The sequence below is a fragment of the Thunnus thynnus genome, chromosome 10 (assembly GCF_963924715.1).
Source record: "Thunnus thynnus chromosome 10, fThuThy2.1, whole genome shotgun sequence".
NCBI lineage: Eukaryota > Metazoa > Chordata > Actinopteri > Scombriformes > Scombridae > Thunnus > Thunnus thynnus.
Genome location: NC_089526.1, coordinates 32,837,328 through 32,856,590, shown reverse-complemented (window position 1 = coordinate 32,856,590; position 19,263 = coordinate 32,837,328). Strand labels below are relative to the sequence as shown.

The 19,263-nt window shown below is 39.9% G+C and overlaps 1 protein-coding gene across 4 annotated transcripts; it reads left to right on the top strand.

The window, feature by feature from the left end:
* The first annotated feature begins 1,608 nt into the window (after positions 1–1,608).
* Positions 1,609–19,205, top strand: LOC137191984 (uncharacterized). 4 transcript variants are annotated; one of them, XM_067602514.1, is made up of 6 exons: positions 1,609–2,640; positions 13,860–13,916; positions 14,070–14,114; positions 14,206–14,313; positions 14,667–14,946; positions 19,017–19,205. In XM_067602514.1, exons 1-6 carry the CDS (start codon positions 2,587–2,589, stop codon positions 19,088–19,090), a joined length of 618 nt encoding a protein of 205 aa, XP_067458615.1. In that variant the 5' UTR covers positions 1,609–2,586; the 3' UTR covers positions 19,091–19,205. The 4 variants fall into 4 exon arrangements, 2 of the variants coding, with proteins under 2 accessions (XP_067458615.1, XP_067458614.1); XM_067602513.1 differs by having other exon boundaries at positions 14,667–14,950; XR_010930477.1 differs by lacking the exons at positions 1,609–2,640; positions 19,017–19,205 and adding an exon at positions 12,295–13,100 and having other exon boundaries at positions 14,667–17,461.
* The last annotated feature ends 58 nt before the right edge of the window (positions 19,206–19,263 follow it).

Sequence of the window (19,263 nt, the reverse complement as noted above, 5' to 3'; positions counted from 1 at the left end):
AAGGCTGCATCCAGACTAAAATCAGCCCTGTGTTAAAACACTGCAAGGGGCTGTGTTGCTGGAAGCCTGTTGTTTAAGGTACCAGTGAGACAAAGAAATACGATCCAGTTGGAGCTACAGGTTAATGTGTTTAAAGGCTTATGAGATGCCAAAACATCGCACAGTGCTTTGTCACACTTACAGACAGGATTTTACAACTCTAGGAAGTTATCATGGCAGCAACTGTTTTATCTTTTGTCGCGACAGTCATGAGGTAAACAGTCGAATACTGCGTTCACGTTACAAAGTAAAAGCCAGGAATGTGATGCAGCAAAAGTTGAGCCCGGTTCAACTCTTTTACTGGACCACCATTCAAAGGAGTGAGAGGGCAGCCTTTTTCACATGGAGCTGACGTCAATCTGAACGCCACCTCAAGGCTTTTATTTTGATCTTACTGTGAGGATAAAACTAACGGCCTTTAGATTCACACCGATCTGCCTCAAAAATACAATTAAGTACAGATTTTAATTGAAGTTACATTTATTTAGATTAATCATTATTTCTTTTACACACTTGGGGCATGAGTGAGGAACACAGATTTCCATTTTCCTTATTTTCCTTTTTCTGGATCTTCTTTATATCTTCCTTCCCCCCCTTTCTTCCTCCCCCTTATATCTTCCTCCTCCCCTTAAAAAGCAGTCATAACTTTGAAACCTGGCTTGCCCAGATGGTGTGTGTGGAGTTCAGCTACTGTATCTAGGAATAATAACACTAATTTAAATTTCAGATCATTTAATGCCCTAGTTTTGAGTAAATATTTGGCTTGTAATTGAATTAACTGCACCAATAAGAACGCATTGAAATGTTAGTTAGTTTAAAAATTCTTGTTGCATAATGACAGCTGGACATTTTGACTTTTTTTAAACTAATTTTTGTGAAAATCATTTACTGCGCTAGCAGCCAAATTTGCTAGTTTCTGCAGTATTATATTCTCCTTGAGGGGACTATGAATGCAGCTCATATTTATCATATTTTCCCAGTCAGCTGAGCACTCATGGCCAGCAGGAAATACAATGTGCGTTTCTGACAGTGTGACTGTGGGAGTGACTCAACACTGACTTTTCCGTACTCCTGTGCCTCTCTCTAATGTACCTGTCATGCTCTTGATATATGGCTGCATGTATATTTTAAGGTTCACCTGGCAAGCATGTCACCTGCAGTCTCTTTGTGGCATGATGATTGATCAGTGCTTCCTCCTGGGGTATTTTTCACCAGATGAGGCAGGGCACTGGTTGCATGGGGTAGTTTGAATTTAAATTGCTAGAATTGAAAATTGCACTGCATTCATTTTTTATCAGTTGAAGTGGCCAGTTCCTAAAGAACAAATATGCAAAAACAACCCTAAATAAATACAAACTTTGCATGCATGTATACTACAGATATACAAACCTTCTGTGCGTTCCTGCATACACAGCAATCAATGGTGACTTGATGTTGTGGGCAGATGACTGAGGCAGGATATGTATTTATATTGTTGCAAAATATTTTTTTCTGTCAAGTAATTCCTCACTTTGTCCTATCACCCACAAAGTCCACTTCAGGGTTATTTGTAAATTGTTTTTCGGTTCTTTTAAATTATTGCAAGTGGCACAAGTGTGGCTGTTTCAAGTTCATTGGCATCAAGATGAAATGTATGGTCTTTTTATAGACAACTAACTTTACAACTTCTCCAAAGGTTTGACCCCCTACTCGGGATGTGGAAAACATATATGCTCTTTATATTTTAATATACATAATGCTTGAACAAATACCTGCCCAAAAACATGATGGTATTGCAGCACACTGAATTTGATGCTCGTATCGGTCTGGTCAGTCATTGCTGAACTCCCACTCTGTGAAACTGTTGTATCTGAAGTAAATCACTGCAGTCATGGTTTTGTATTTTTGTATTGTGCTGCCTAATATCTCAACATTTTCTCTTAACAAAACATGTTCCCTACATGATATGAGTAGGGCTGGGTACAGATCAAAATGTGTCAGTAGCTCTCAGTATCAAACAATAAACAATAGATCAATTTTTTGGGTATTTTGTCTTTGTTGGATAGCTTACAGTGTGAATATAGAAAGGAAATATGGTGAGAGAGAGAGAGAGAGAGAGGTACAACAAGCAGCAAAAAAGGTCCAAAACTGGAATTGAACCATGGATGTTGCAAGAACAGGATACTACTGCGGCTCAGCAGGAACTGGGGACTGCTGCAGCTCAGCAGGAACAAGTGATTGCTGCAGATCAGCTGGAACAGGAAACTTCTGCAATCCGGCAGGAACAGGAGACTGCTGCAGCTCAGCAGGAACTGGGGACTTCTGCAGCTCAGCTGGAACAGGAGACAGCTGCAATCCGGCAGGAACAGGAGACTGCTGCAGCTCAGCAGGAACAGGGAACTACTGCAGCTCAGCAGGGACTGGGGGCTGCTGCAGGTCTGGAAAAGGAGACAGCTGCAGCTCAGGAACAGGCTGGGCGTTGGTAGTGGTGCTGGGCAATGGATACTCTGTGGCACTGAGCAGCGGAGAGGCACTGGGCAGTGGAGAGATCCAGTGGCATTGGGGGCCATGGGGACCATGCCTCTTTTTGGAGACTCCACGGTACCCCATGAAAAAGGCAAGGTGAGTCCCTTCAAAGGGTAACCACTGGACGTTGGGATGGCTCCTCTGCTGATCCATATTAGGCTACTGAGGTTCAGGGAAGGCAGGATCAGGATGGGTGGATAGCGGGCTAACCGACTCAGGACAGACAGGAAGCGGACTAGCCAGCTCAGAACAGGAAGGCTGCAAGCTCACAAACCCAAGCCTAATCGATTGGAGTGCAGGCTGGTTGCGAGTAGTCTGTGGGGCATGCTGAAGGGTAGCAAGCGAAAGCGCAGGCCGAGATGCAGGATGGGATGTGGGATGAGGTGCAGGCCAAAGTGCACAGGAGGCTAGAGTGACAGGCTTGGGAGAAATAGAATAGCTTGGCTGCTGGGGTTGACAAGCTTGGAGACTGGATTGCTATTGCTTGGCTGTTCGAGGGAGGAGTTGGGAGAGTCCAGGCACAGGAGGCTGGAATGGTGGGCCTGGGAGGAACAGGGCCAAAAGTGACTTTCCACCTGGAGGTAGCCATCCCCAGGGCCATCCCAGGATCCCTCTTCCATATAGCAGTAAGGAGCCTAAAAAAATTCCCGCTCTTCAGCAAGGAGAATGTCTCTCAGCACACCAAAAGCTTCCCAGGTATTCAGCAGGCTGAGCGGCTGAATGTCTACTATGTTCATGTTTTTGGCCAATTCGTACTGTTACGTGTGGGATGGAGCAGGTGAACTAAAGTGCAGACTCTTGAGACGGGGAGGTGAAATGAGAGGGTCATTTCATGACAAAAATCAAAAACACAGGCTTACATGTAGCAACGGGAGGCCGTCCAAAACCGGTTAACCAGTTCAAAATGGCAAGGCAGGCAGGCAAGGTAAACAGGACAGCAGGTGCAGACAATTACTGAGTGGAAACAGGTGTGTAGATGGGGAAAGGAGAGAAAGTCCAAGGGCATCTGGTGGACAGCTTGAAAATGGCAGGTCTGGGGAGTTGGAAAAAAGAATATGGCCAGGGAAAAGTAGAGCTGGGGATGAGAGTGTGGCTGCAGAGAGGGACTGAGGAGCAGACTGTGACAGCCGAGTGAATATTCCCACATGGCATATGATTTTTAGTGATGTATTTTGGTTTGCTTGAATTCCTGTGTGAAAAGGAAATATAAATTCCAGAAGACACAATTGAGTATCAACTTTTTAAGTTTCCTTAAAATGAACTGTAATATATTGAGAAGCTTTAAGGCCAATTCATGGTTTCTGCGTTCAGCTGCAGACTTGCACGCAGTTCCATACATACTACAATCAAGGGTCTGTAGACACAGATGTGTTCCACATGTGCATACTAGTAAACAAGGTTGCAGCTGTGATAAGTTGTAAAAATGTAAAATCCAGTCTATGAATATTACAAACTGCTGTGTTTTTCCGATAAGCCTTTAAACTAAATAATCTGTCACTCCAACTGGACCTGCTGGATTGTGTTTCTTAGTTTCACCAGTGCTTTAAACAACGTGCCCACACCAACACAGCCCCTTTTATTGTTACACAGGGCTGAGCTCCTGTATGTTGCAGAACAACAGCAAAAAGTCAAAAAAAGAAATAGTTGTAGTGTGTACAGTCGCAGACCCTGGTTACAGAACCTCGCTGACATGGGCAGATGGTGAAATTTATGTCAGGTGGCGGCCATGGGGATGGGAGGACAGATTCTAAATGGCCTACACTATACAATACTTTATACTGTCCTGACATGAACTAATACAGCAGTGAGCAGTGATAGAGGTCCCTGATGACTTGCTGTTACTCAAAGAATGAACATGTAACAGGGCTATTCCCATATCGCTTGCTTTTACCTGCCTTTTACCTTCTTTTACCTGCCTAGCCACTTTTACCTACCTCACTCCCTCCGCTCTGCTTAGCTTCCACTCAAACACCGCAACATCACAGTATATTCAGTTGTCATATCCAGGGCACACTTTAAATACACCGTGGCACATACACAACTTGAGCTGTCCTACAGTAGTGTGTGTTGTTTGCTGAAACTGCTACAGAGTCTCCACAACGCCTTTCAACTGGCAGATAGGAAACTTGAATTCCTATTTGAGGTTTGTGCAGTGCACTATCCTATTTTGTTTTACCTTTACATTTACTACCTTTTTTATCTTTGTATTAACATCGCCACTGGTGCCAGGTACAGATAACCCCAGCATTGAGCATTAGACATTATGGGAGACGGAATAGATCCCACCTGCAGAGGTGTCCAGTGAGGTGGTGATATAGCTGCACCGTATTTGGCAGGTGTGTCTGTAATACAGAATAGTTTGCTACTGTTTTGCCTACAGTGTGTTTTTGACTTTTTTATGGTTTGCCTAGTTACATCTATTGCCTAAATTTGATCTTCCATGGTTTAGCATATATTTAACTTATTTTGTGGTATTGTCCATTTGTTTTTTTGTTTGTTTGTTTTTTGTTTCTGTGTCTGTGTTTTATGAGACGAGCTTACTGTGTGTCAATTATAACAATAAAATGGTCATCTAGTTTTTATTGTAGCATTCTTACCCTGTATAATTTTACCATTTTAATCAATTCTGTACAATTGCACTCGAAGCTATGTCCCTGTCTAATTTCCTTTACACTTATTTTTGTGCTGACCTGTACATAGCAGCTAGTCTTGGGTGGACCTGGGTTAAGGTGTGGCTTAGTACCCATAGTGCCTTATCCACCAGTCTGGCAGGTCACAAACACATTGGGACATTATGTATCAGACGCACACACAGGCTGTTGTGTCCTAAAGGATCATTACTTCACAGCAGTATCAGCCAGTCTCCTCCAGAATGGAGTCAGTGATGTGCTAATGCATGTTGTGCCACTTTGTCCCTAACTTTCAACTTTCATAATTGAACCACTCTTTAAAACACAGAGTTTAATTCAGAATTATCTTTGAGCCTGAAATGAGTAAAATGCTACATGTGTTTTTGTGTCTGGATGAGGGCAATGAAATGTGACAAATAATTACTATTTCATGGTTCAACCGGGGTGCAGAGCAGTGAAAGGGAGGGAGCAAGAGAGAGAGTTCAACTTAAATTTCAACACTCCCTTACCAAGGATCTGTTAGTGAGTTAGTGCCAGCCTCCTGCACAGGGGGGGCCTGGGTAATGATCACCCATGGCTATGTTAATTCACAGCAGATTGCAGCCATATTGGTGGAAGCATGGAGATCAGAGTTTAATTGTCCTTTGCATATTCACTTCCTTCACATGTACTTCCACTTTTCAGTTTGTCAGCTCAAACACTGTCTCATTTTTGGGTCAAAATGGTGTTTTAGATTTTTTTGCTGAAACAATAGTGCTGAATAACCATAAGAGGAAATGGAAAACATAACTGTTGGAAGCTCTATTCATCTCTGTTTTTACCAGTGCACTGGTATTCAGAGTATGCACTACTGTGCATTATAAACTCACCAGAAGCTGCTTCATTTTAGCTGCGAATCCCCTTAACTACTTATATTTTTACCAGCCGGCTACTCTGCATATTGAAGTAATTTAATTTTAAAATGCTGAATTGGCAGATTTTTGTGGGGCATTTTACAGGAAGACAAGGAACGTTGAAGAAGAGATATCCAGCAATGGTCCAAACCCAAGCCCAGGCTTTTTAAGTAAAAAGGTGAGCACTGTAGAGGGCTTTACTACAAAATCCAAGGAAATAAGACGCATCACAAAATTCTATAATGCATGCCCCTCGATGACAAATATACTGAAGCCCCATCCCAGACAGGATTTTTTGTCTAGGGGATTTGAGGTGACTTTAACATTATCTGCCCTGGTCAGTGATTTTAATTCAGTCTGTAGTATGTAATTTTTCACTCCTTCCCCAGTAGTAAGAGTAGACAGATGTGATCTGCCGTTTTTCAGTGAACTTGCTGCTCCCCCTGAAATTTAAATCCTGTCTGGAGCGACGTCCTTGTAAAGTGAATCTCTCAGTTGCTTCTGCGTGAAGAGCTGCTTGTTCTTCAGTTACAAAAATGTTTTTGCTAATATCAACCTAACAATAATAACTTAATAACAACAATATATAGGCTTTTGTCTGCATCTTTTTTGTAGAATTTCTAAGTGGATTTTTGAAAGTATATTGGCGATGGGTATCGGAAAAAATGATATCCTCTGAAGTTATAAATCACACTGAATGATCAATATGTCTTTCATGTTTGTGTTTTAGGATTTTATTGAGGTATGACTCAGAGAAGGAGAAGGATTTTTGACTAAAATTCACCTCATGCAGTATCTTTGCCTCAACTTCAACTCTGTGGCGCCCCCTGGTGGGATTTTTGTCTTTGTCTTTTGGCTAAATCCTCCTGAATGTCCATGTTCATCACTGAGGAGCACATGAAATATTTCATTCACCATGTTGGGACTGAGTCAGGACCACATTTCGTTATTAGCAATAATTAATTATATAGCAAAGATAATTGTTAATTATTAGAAATCAATACAAATTATTAATATGAATTAATGATAACAGGGCACCACCTGGAGGTCTTGGGTCAATAACCAAACAGTGAAAACAGTCTCAACAAGGGGTGTTCATCCAATCTGAGAGATATTAACATTACAGGATGAACAGTGAAGGTTTGAATTCGAGCACTGACCCCATCACCAAACTGTTATCACTGTATGTATACAATCACAGGAAACTTCTCTTTAAATACACAACAGAGTTTATTGACTTTAGCAATATCAATTATAAATCAATAATGCTTCAATTAACAAACATCTGTCATACAACTCCACTAAAGCAAGCAATCATAAACAACAGCAGTTATAAACAGCAAAACAACATACAGCACTAACAGATATATATATATGAATGTGTGTGTGTGTATATTAGGGGTGTGCCCAAATACAAATACATTATTTGGCATAGCACAAATAGTCGTTTGTTTGTTTGTTTTTTACGAATATTTGTTTCACACAAATATTTTAAAAATTATTTGTTTTTGGGAAGAAAAAAAAGCATGTCAACTACCAGTGCGCAGGTCAGTGAAATCGCTATCTCAGTCTCTCTCCTCTGCTCCGTTGTTACGTCTATCAGCAGGTCTCAATGAGGGGAGTCACATCCACCTGCTACGTGATGCATATTTCCTTATTTGGACATCACTCCCGGAGTTGGGGGTGTTCCCCACAGATAAAGCTGAGCTACTGACACGCGTGAAGTGCTCCCAAGGGACTCTCCATAACCTGTTGTTCCCCTTCTCCCTTCCACAAAGTTAGGTTGTAAAAAACAGGCAGTAAATGAAAAGTGCAAAGCAAAAATCACCTTTCAAGTTCTTCCCTACATGTTACACACTATGCTGTCTCTGTGTTATGGGTGTATAAATAAGTAGAGGTCTGTCTGTAATAAGGTGATGAGTAAAGTTTTAGCTCAGTAGTCAGCGCAGTTGACTGTGATCTGGAAGACTCCAGTTAGAGACCCAGTGTGGGGACCTCCTTCGTAAGATAGTTTATTCATGAACACTTATTGTAACACTTTTCTAAAATTAAAAGTGTAATAAAAACAAAAACAGGATTTTTAAGCCTCTCTCCACTTTTATTCAAATACAAATACAAATAATTTCACTGCCTCAACAAATACAAATACAGATACAGATACAAATACTGGGGCTTCTGCACATCCCTAGTGTATATGTGAGTGTGTGTGTGCAGGGGGGGTGTGAGAGAGGAAGGAGAAGGAACAAGATGGCAGATGTAAAGCATGTGGGGTTACATCACGCAAGAGTTCCGGTTAATGGGGCTGAGTGCAAAATTTAAACAGAGGCTGTGATTAAATGGCGATTGCGAGTTTATACATGCCTCTGATCACCACAAAGCTGAGCATCTCTGTTGCTTAGCAACACGTGTTTCACTAGGATAGCATGGAGCGTCTAAACGTGTATACATGCAAGTGGGGTTAATAGAGAGGAGAGGGTGAAAACACCAAAGAACGAAAGAATCGTGAGGACAAAGTGGTGGTTCCCTGCTGAAAAAACCAGCATAGACCAGCAAAGCTGGTTTTTCTGGTGACCAGCACAGACCAGAATGAATTGTGAAGTTTGAAGAGTGACTTAAGACCCTGTTTCAGGACCTGTTTCCTTCAGAGATTGAAAAAAAATGCATTTGATGCATTTGAACCTGGTGAAAAAGTAGGCAGTGGGCAGGCATTAAGGTAGCTACTATGGCCAACACCTTGCCCTCCTCATGAACTCCTGTTCTATGAGTATAGGTGTACTAATCACTTACTTTTGGCTAATACCTCAGCACTCTGACACTTTTGATGAACCTACCCACATGTGGTTGGTACAAACCATGTCTATATAAGGAAAGTGCGGGTGTAGCTCCTCTCCCAGCAGAGCTCAATCCTAAACCTTTGCAACCTTCAAGCTGAACCAACTTGAAAGGATCTTCTTCAGGTCTCATCAGACCTTCTTCCTGTGTAAAGCTGAGGAGTTAGGTCTCCCAGTACATTGCATTAAAAAAGGGTTCAGTATCTGATCAGTACTTGGTATTGGCCAATAATTGAAAAAAATGGTATTGGCGCATCCCTACTTATCAGTGTACAAAAGAGCACATTCTCATCAAAGGGAATGTGTTTGATAAAATATCAATATATGCTGTGCAAGATACAAGTCTGAGTCCAAGTATTTGTAAAGGTTAGACATGTATGGTATGTGGTTAAGGTTAGAATAAGGATCTGGGTGGTGGTCCAATGCCAAAAGGTATCCTGCACAACCTACAGCCTGAAATGTGTTACCTTGTCATTTTCAAGTTCATATAGTCCAGGAGATGGTCCAGATCCATTTGTCTCAGAGGGAGGAGCTGAAAATTTAGATAACACAATTTTAGCTAATTTTGGCATAACCACAGTGCTTGTAGCATCCACACATTGTACAAAAGATTCAAGACATCCCTGCCTAAACATACCAATGTAGTCACCATTATCCTGTTTTTGGCAGGGATGTCAAACTCTGCTGCAGGGAGACGTTCAGACTCCTGTAGCTGTTGAGGTCTTCTTTAAGTTTCTCTTGAGACATCTCCAATTCATTGCATCTTAAAAGATAAATTAGCGTACAAAAAAAAAGGAAAAGGGAGAAAAAAATTAGCCTTCAACAAATCTGTTTTGATGAATTGACACATGATCATCCAGACAAAAAGAATATGCACCTTTTAAGAAATAGATTTTACAGCAGTTATATGTGTCAGGCCAAAAATAAAATTGAAAGGGAATAAATATATAAATAAAAAATATAAAATTAAAAATGAATGAGCGAATAAATTATTGATAAAATTCCTAAATAAATAAATAAATGAGTAATTTACAGCTAGACAGTCATCGAAGTTGAGGTTCTGATCATGCCGTCTAGGTTAATTTTGTGATAATGACTTCAATGCTGTAAAATATCCAAATTATTACAAGGCTACATAAGAACATAAACATCACAAAGTTTTGTTTCAAGTGGCGTTAGATGGCGATCACATTGATTGTATTATAACGGCGTTAGTAGCACCGTGTGCTACAGACAGACAGTTTCAACAGAGGCAGCATATCACTCCAATCTGGCTAAAAGATAGAGTTGAGCTCCTAGAAAGTGGCTACCCATGTTCAAATCTTGCTATTGCACTTTCTTCTCTGTGATAACCTCTTCATGATCTAATATTCATGTTTTCATTTGTTGACTTATCTACAGCTTTACTGTTCATTTCTGTTGGAGACATGTGTCTATAAATGAGCAATTTACTATGAAAAGATTACACAGATTATTTGATTGAAGAGGCTCTGCTCTCTTAAAATCAGCCAACAAACCTTTTGATAGGGGTGGGGCTGAATACAGGATTCGAGCACAAATATTGGGTTTTTACGAATATTTATTTCATACAAATATTTTAAAAATTATTTGTTTTCGGGAAGAGAGAAAAACATGTCAAATACCAGCGTGCAGGTCAGTTACATTGCTGTCTTAGTCTCTCCATCTCATCCATCTGCTGCATCATGCAAATTTCCTTATTTGGACATCACTCCTGGAGTTGGGGGTGTTCCCAAGAGATAAAACTGACCTACTGACATGCGTAAAGTGCTCTCAAGGGACCTGTTGTTCCTTTCCACAAAGTTAGGTTGTAAAAAATAGGAAATAAATGAAAAGTGCAAATTATGGCCTCTGAAGTTCCTCCTACACCTCACACCCTGTGATGTCCCTGTGTAATGGATCTATAAGTAGTTATAGGTCTGTGTATGCTATTGCACACAGCAGCGCTTTGGCTCAATCGTCAGCACAGTAGTTCATGATTTAGAAAACTCGAGTTTGAAAGGTGGAGTGGGGATCTCCTTTGTGAGATGTTATTGATGAACACGTATTTTAAAAGTGTAATAAAAATAAAAACAGGCCTTTTACGCCTATTTCCACTTTTATTTGAATACAAACACAAATAATTTTGCTTCCTCAACAAACAGAAATACCGGGCTCTCAGGACATCCCTACCTTTTGGTCAGGAAAGGATGTTAAAGTTAGAGTTAGGATTATGGCAGCATTTCTGTGGTCAAAGCTCATAGTATCATCAAGCACATACACGTACACTAAGGACTTTTGTCAGATCAAATTGAGTTCCTGTGATTCATTCTGACATTACATATTGCATTAATCCCATTTTAAGACACAAGCCTCCACTCTTCAAGAGATGGTTCAAACAGTGAAAAGACTAGAGATAGATTTAAGAAATTAATCCAATAACTATATTTTGTTATTTATCAAATAAATCAATTTTTGTGAAGATAAAATTGTGAGATCTGGAAATAGAGAAATTCCCATGATTCAAGTGTCATAACCAGTCTGGAATTAATAAATGTGTGAACCAATATTTTTACTTTTGAACATTGGAGTGTTCAAAAAAAAAAAAAGGCCAATTGGTTCTTTGTAGGGTAGGATGCTGACACATATTCAGTGTTTTTTGGCCCCTTAAAAAAATGCAACTGCAACATTGTAAACTGGGTTGCTGGTGTTAAAAATTACAAATCTTCATGTAAACTACTGAGGCAACTGTAAATTGTACTCATTTTTGATTGCAAATGGTTTGTAGACCATTTCCACCCGTACTCAGAGAAGAGCAAACTCAGGAAAAAGGTTTCATTAAAATGTGTCATTGCTTACTTCGTTTTGAGGTGCTGTAGCTCATCCTCCATTTCCCTTGTCTTTCTCTGGGAACAGCTGTATTTGTTTGTAGTTCCTCATAAATTTGAGGCACTACACCACCATCATCCTCATCTTCAAAATCAGTTACGTCTTCCCTCCTGATTCTCTTTGGTGTTGGGGCAGGAGATGTGCATAATGGTGCCCTTTTCTTTGCAGCCTTTTTTCTTTAAGTAATTCTGCTAGGCCTTTTTTTTTTTTTTTTTGGCCACTGCGGCCAATGACTTCTGACTGTTCTACAAAGCAGAATTAAAATTGTGTAATAACACACACACACACCATCCCCATTTCTTTTTCTGTATCACCCTAAATCATTCTGCACTTAATAGAACAATACTGCACTTCACTCTTTTCATTGGGCTATCCTACTACAACTGACAGATTTATGTCATTGAAAACTCTTCACCTGACAGCACATAAAAAAATAAAGTTATAAATACTAAAAAGAATAATTACATAATAAAATAATTAGCTGCATAAGTTACAGCATATTTATTTCCACATACATGTACACAATAAACTGGAAACTATCAAACATGTACTGATTGCAACAGCTATGATGGTGAAAGAAATGGAATTAATATCAGTACTAAATGATGGAAAACGCAATATTACATCAATCTGCTAGGAAAGACATCATGGAAGGTAGGCATTCTTCTTTTAATTACTTAAGAGTAACATGAAAAATAATGAGCATTTAGTTTGGAAAATTAGTTTTATTTCATTTTATTTTATATTATACCAATGAACTGTTCCACACTCCAGTCCAGTAGGTGATGGCAATGCATCTATAAGCTGGTTTGCCAACCGTCATTAAAACCATAGACTGTAGATTCAAACCGCCATTAAAAAGAGCTGCAATACCAGGTCAGAGACGGAACACTAGCCTGGGAAAGTAACCAAACACCAATTTCTTTAAGCAAGAATGGTCACTGCAGTGAGTTTTATGGATATGTAGTTCGGTTAATAATCATTTTGACACCTAATTTTTCCATTGGATTGACTAAAAGGAATGTTTATTCTGTATAGCAAAAGCAAATCTTCTCGCCAATTTCATTCCGTAAGGTCCTCACTTCTCAAGTGCGAAATATGGTATAACGTTAAAATTGCAGATAGTTAAACATTAGACAGCTGAGCATCAGTCCTTGTAAACTTACAGCTTTCTTTTTCAATTCGTTTTACTCCCTAACATGATAAGGGACCTCTTCCAGCAAGGGTGGATCTATGACTTTAGCGACCCGGATTCTTTTGCTCCCGGCAGACAACTCCATCTGCAGGTCTTCTTGGGTTTCTGAAATAGAAGATGAGTAAGCAAATTTAACAGGAAAGCTAACTTCAACGAAAAACAAGGATAACATTACAGGGACATTACTTGTTTGTAAGTTAGAATAATAATTGTTAGTTTTGTTATTTTCAAAGTAACGTTATCTACTTGTCAGTTATCAAATTAGTTATGTTAGCTAGCTGCTAACGGTGATCGTTAACTAGCTGCTAACGGTTATCGGTAGCTAGCTGCTAACGGTTCCCTACCTTTCAACAAAAGAATTTGGGCCTTGAAAAAGTCCTGGTGCCAATATACCTGGTATACCAAACCAGTTTGAAAATCTGTTAGAGAGCTAGTACCTAGCTGAGGTAGTAGCTTCTGTTAGAGAGCTAGTACCTAGTTAGAGAGCTAGTACCTAGCTAGTACCTAGCTCTCTAACAGAACTATCTCTTTACAGCCGTCGTCTATGTATTTTACGTACGCGAACATAGCTGACTTAAAGTTAGCTAGTATTTGCTTTCCCGCTCACCACAAGCCATCGTTATTATCGTGCCCATAGCTCGTGCCTCTTGCACCTAATACAGCATTCTACCCTCGCGGTTACCAGTGGACTATCTGGATCGAAAACTTTTAGTGATGTTACATAGTTAGCCTCTTATCTACAAATGTATATACTTAATGTTTCTGCTTAATCTTTTTCCATTCACTCATTCATTTTATTTCGCTATGGCTGTTTTGTGTGTATCTGATATTTACTGGCCTAAGTGGTAAATGATGATTTGGTTCATGGTTAATGTTACAGAAAATGCCTGAGGGGAAGCATGCAGAACCACAAAGTGATGTTGAAGGTTCAAATACGGTATGTCATATCCTCCATGATAGTATTGAAACATTGTTTTTCATAGCTTTAGATTGCAGTAGTCATTTAAAATGAGAACATTTTGTTGTTGTATTTGAGCTAGGCTTGCAAACCTGTGTATAATATTTGTTTTCATGTTGTGTTTAACATTAGGATGATGCCCCATCTGATGACTGCATCAAGGCTCAAGACAATTCTGTATGTGAATCCATCCCCCAGTCTCCTTAGAATAGCAGTTTTGTTTTTTTTAAATGTATTGTTCAACATAGTTTCTCTTTACTTGTTGCAGATAGGGCGAAAAAAGTATATGCTCTACTTGGAGCCACAGAGCACTTCAGGGCTTTTGCGAGGGCTTAAGCGATCAACCCTGCAACGGCAACAGCAGTTGGTAGTTCAGGTTCAGTATTCTCATTATGTTTTTTCCTCTAAGTTAAACAAAGTATCAGCAGGCAACATTTGGAAGTTCAGGTAAGTTGTGCTTAGCTGTTCTTTTCTTATGTCCATGGATGAATTCATTTCCTTTTTTTAATACCAGTAGTTGTACCTAGTTAGCCTATTACCTACAAAATGTATATACTTCATGTTTCTGCTAATTGTTTTCCATTCACTCATTCAGTATGTTTATCTATAGCTGTTTTGATTTCATCTGACATTCCCTAGTCTAACTGGTTAATGATGATTTGGTCCATTTTTCCTCTAAGTTAAACAAAGTCCAACCTGTTATGCTTGTATTTCGTGTGTCTTCATTAGTCTGTCCTGGACGCAGCTCTCGAAGTTAACATCCCAGCTGCCTCAGGTGACGACGCAACGGCTCTCCCAAATGACGACGCAGCTTTTCTTATGTCCATGGAAGAATTAATTTCCTTTTTTTCTCTTTTTAATATGTGTTGTGTGTCCTCACCCACTTTGTGCATGGCTGCCTCTGATGACTGCGCAGCTCCCTCGGATGATGACGCGGCTCCCTCGGATGACGACGTGGCTCTCTCAGACAGAGCCCAAAATATAATCAGGCAACATTTGGGATTCATGAGTATGTGCGTGTATGTGAGATCTGATCATTAGCGTAATCAGCGGCCCTTAAATGTTCATATAAGGCTACATGTTCCGCTAGGTTGGTGGGCAAGTTTCATTCACAAAAATGTTACAAAGAGAAAAAACAAGAATTTCAGAATTCTAACAAAAGTGAGTGTGCCGCTTGAGCAGCCTGTTATACACAACAAGAGTGAGAGAGATGCGTCGTCGGCTCAGCAGCAGGAGCAGCAGCACCAACCCCCCTCCACCCGTCAGCCGGGCCGGTCTTTGTAAAAAAGTCCAGGGCTGTTTTTTTGTCCCAGTACAACCCTGTTTAGGAGTGACAGAAATAAAGAGGGAATGCTTTGATGTGAAGTTAGATACTTAAAACCATCCATCTAAAGGAATGTGCTTGTGATGAGAGGCGGTCATGTGACAGTCACAGAGATATTAGAGGAGAGAATATTACAGTAGGTGATGTTACACTGTCAGCTGGAACACCAGATGATGCTGGACAGTGACCTGCAGAGACACTAAGGCAGCTGTTGGAGTGGAAGAAGTTTCATAGCATCTACTTAAATGTAGAAGTTGCTACGCCAAAATATGCTAAAATCTAAAAACCCTTTCTGTAAATTGGCAGCCATGATGGTGAATCGAATAATAATTTTGAATGAATTTTGTTTATGTATTTTGTTTGATTTCGGTATCATATTTAAACTCCAAATTCATTCAGATTAATGATATCTTTATTTATATAGCACACAGCAATAACAGAATTAAAGTACTAAAAGAGAGCAGAATAAAAACTAGAATCAGGTGAAATCAGGGAAGGTGGCGCAATAAAAGTACTTTTTGAGGATTTAAAAGAAGCCACTGACTCAGCCTCCCTTATTTCCTTACTGGTTTATATATAAAGACATTATAATTCTAAATCAAATAAGTGTTTCTCCCCCTGTGAAGAACAACAGGTCTGGACCACTTGTAATTTCCGTTTGTACCACAGAGAAAATTCTAAGTTCAAGAAAACTGATGAATATCGCAAATTTTTTAAAATCACTCATAGGATTTCACACGGGGGGAAGTATATTATTCTTAAAAGTAAAAGTCATGGGTCATCGGTCAGCAAGGTGTTTTATTTGGATTCTTGCGCCCTCTACTGCAGAGGCAGAGAAAGACATAAACAAAAAAAGAAGACACTATCAACAGGAGGGACGGGAGTGCGTTAAGTTGTAAAGAAAAGCAAAATTCACCACTTTCAGTGCATGCTAGCTGTCTTAGTGAAACTTGGTCCTTTGTAGAATTCCCCTAGGTGGTAGTTTAGGCACAGAAAGCTACATGCCCGTCTTCCAGTCCTGTCTGACTCAGCACAGAGTTCAGTGTAATGAGAGGCTAAGGGCTCACCCAGCTAAGCTAGCTGCTTGATAGTGAAGCCCACGTCGTTTCAAGCACAGCACTTATGGAAGCAGAGATGCTGCATTTTGAAAACGAGGGTGAGGGCACACAAAGTCAGCACTGAGGCACCATGGAGCCAACGTGGTAGGAGTGTTCCCTGCCACCAGTGGTTAAGCAGCGTTGGGTCCCTATTGATGCTTCACGTCTGGCTGACAGGTGTAAACTCCTCTATCCAAGTCAAAAAGGACAATAAGAAACACTTGAAACTGCAAGTGGAGGAAAAGGGACATTGAATTCATGGTTAAAGGGAACAACTGGGACTACGTAGAAGAATATTTGTTTCTGTATTGATTAGACCTGATTCTGGGACTGTGTTCTTAAGAGAAAATACTGAAACTGTGTTATTTACAGAGAATATTTCCAGTTTTCGAGTGGTAATTACTTGTGTTTAATAGGGGTGAACGTTTAATTTATTTGGGAATATTTTATGTCTCTTGAGGAAAAGGTGTTTTATGTTTATTTAGGACATGTCTTTTATGTTTCGTCTGGTTAAACACAAGAGTATTGTTCATTGAGGAGTGGTAAGGGTAATTTCTGGTGAAAGTAGAAACTCTAGTTTTATTCCTGAGTAGACATATTTAAGAATTGTTCCAATATAGGGTGTTATTTCTGCCATGGTGTCATCACATACCAAGGTTGAAGCTGTGATACATTGTGATACATAGAGTTCAGGGTAACAAGCGAAGGAGGGAGAGAATTGAGATATTGGGGTAGTTGCTCAAGACTCAACAAAAAACACATTATTATACTCCTTAATTTGAGTCTTGGATAGTTATTTGGGGAACCTTACGTAGCCTCACGGTTACATTAAGAACTAATCTGTTTGTATGAGTGGTTCTTGCATTAGGCCCATTATCTTTTGGAAGACTTGTGTCCATTCCTCAATTAGTTTAAAGACTTGGAGAATCTATGACGAGGCACTGATGTTGTTGGCTTGTATTGGATCAACTTACTGAGACACTTGATTTTCCTGTGTTGGTGTAGACCATATATTGTTCCAGTGGTTGAGATCCATTTTGAAGCCAGACTTGTCATTGAGAGCACTTAACTGTGCCACTGTATAATAAATGGCAGCGACTACAGATGCAACCTGATCTTTGCAATCTACACTTTACAGTTCACACTGAGGTCTACCATCATTAACAGAGTAAAGAAAACAAATTGACAGAGCCTTTGAGGGACTAAGTGTTTCTCTCCTTTTCTCTCCCTGGGTGTTAATATCTTCTGTGTGAAATGGAGTAAGCGAGCACAGAGCGGTGATAACTGGCAGAGTAATTGAGTCAAAGTTATTGTGAGTACATGCTAATGGAGTGACACATTACAGCAACTCCCCTGTGGCTATCTATAGCTGAATACCAGCTCAGGACCCAGCTAAAAGGACCACAGTGAAAGGAGCAACCCACTTGAGAGCTTTTCAGCTGAGGCTTTTAGACAGAAAGGTTAAAGTATAAATACAAGAGCAAGGTCACATGGACATTTGTTGGATAAGATAAATTCATCCCAGTGTGACATCCAAGTGACATGGTGATGCTCAATAGGAAGCTTTACCAACAAAATACAACAATCAAAAACAACCCAGACAAAAACGGTAAGATCTGAATGAAACTCTGTTGCAATAAGGCTATGTTACCCAAAGGAAGTACTATCAATTTACTCACCAAAGTTATTGCTGAGATCTGGGAATGTAACATTACTAAAAATGGGTCTTAGAGGGCAAGTAGCACAAGCAGTCAGATGATCAGACAGGTTGACGTGGCGAGTAGAATGTTATTATACCTATAGAACTGATGGCCAGAGCTACAAAAATAAAATTCAAGTTGTAATAAACCACACTTTTTCCTCCACCGTTTTAAAGTTAGGCAGATTTATACAAAGCACCGGACTACGACACCAGACCCCAGGGTTTGCATCCTGTGTCCTACATTTGGTTATGGTTTATGTAGGAAGAAAGCTTGTTTGTTTTGAACTTTTCTGAACTAATAATTTTATTCCTGAGAAAGGAAGACAGACTTGTTTTCTTATTCCATCGGACAAACCTTTCTTGAATCCCACACAGACATGGAGATGAGTGTCTCACCCAAGAGATGAACTGACCTTTCCAACTCCCCAGTGAGGGTGACAGAATGGAAGTTAACCAGACCACCTTAGAGTCCATGGCTGACAAAATGACTAAATTAACAAATGGACTAAAAGCATTTAAATTACCTTTGGGTCATTTGAACCAGAGAACATGGACAGAGACTCCTCTATTGGGGTTCCACTTATCTCCAAAGACTGTCGTAAATCTGAAGTGCACTCCATAGTTAACTTCTCATCTGTATAGCTCCTATTCTAGCCAAGTTTCAATTGATGTGAATGAAGCTGTATAACAGTATATAAACCATTGTAGGATACCAAACCCAGGAATAGAAGAAAAGTTTAATTCTTTCAAAAGCATTATGATTCCTTTTGGCCTAACAGTCTGTCCGTGTAAGTGCAGGAGTGCGCGCACGCACACACACCCAATGACCTCTGACCTAAAGGCATAAGGATGTCAAGGAAACACTGGACAAGGCTAAAAGACCCAGCCCTCTCATCACCAGTCACAGAGAGAAAATGAACAGTTTTGGAAATGAATGACTTTGTTTTTCTTTTCAGATACAAACACACTGCCCAACCTGGATGGACTATCCTCCCTTCTTCTGCTAGCCAACTATCTCTTCAAGTCGTAAATTTGAGGGAAGTCCATATTCCTCCCTCAGAGTGTCCTTCTCCTCCTCTCTTTTTCTTTTATATACAATAAGTGTCTGAATTGGTCAGAAATGCCATTAAAAATGTGTAAGAATATGTATCTGGACTTATCTAACCAATGTTCACTTTTACTATGTTTTAGAACTATTAACTG

What these genes read in the sequence shown, in the direction of transcription:
- LOC137191984 (XM_067602513.1), top strand. Translation starts at nt 2,587, where the DNA reads ATGGGGACCATGCCTCTTTTTGGAGACTCCACGGTACCCCATGAAAAA. An exon ending in TACCCCATGAAAAAGGCAAG is followed by an intron (nt 2,641 to 13,859) that starts GTGAGTCCCTTC and finishes TTAATGTTACAG; the next exon opens with AAAATGCCTGAGGGGAAGCA. An exon ending in TCAAGGCTCAAGACAATTCT is followed by an intron (nt 14,115 to 14,205) that starts GTATGTGAATCC and finishes TACTTGTTGCAG; the next exon opens with ATAGGGCGAAAAAAGTATAT.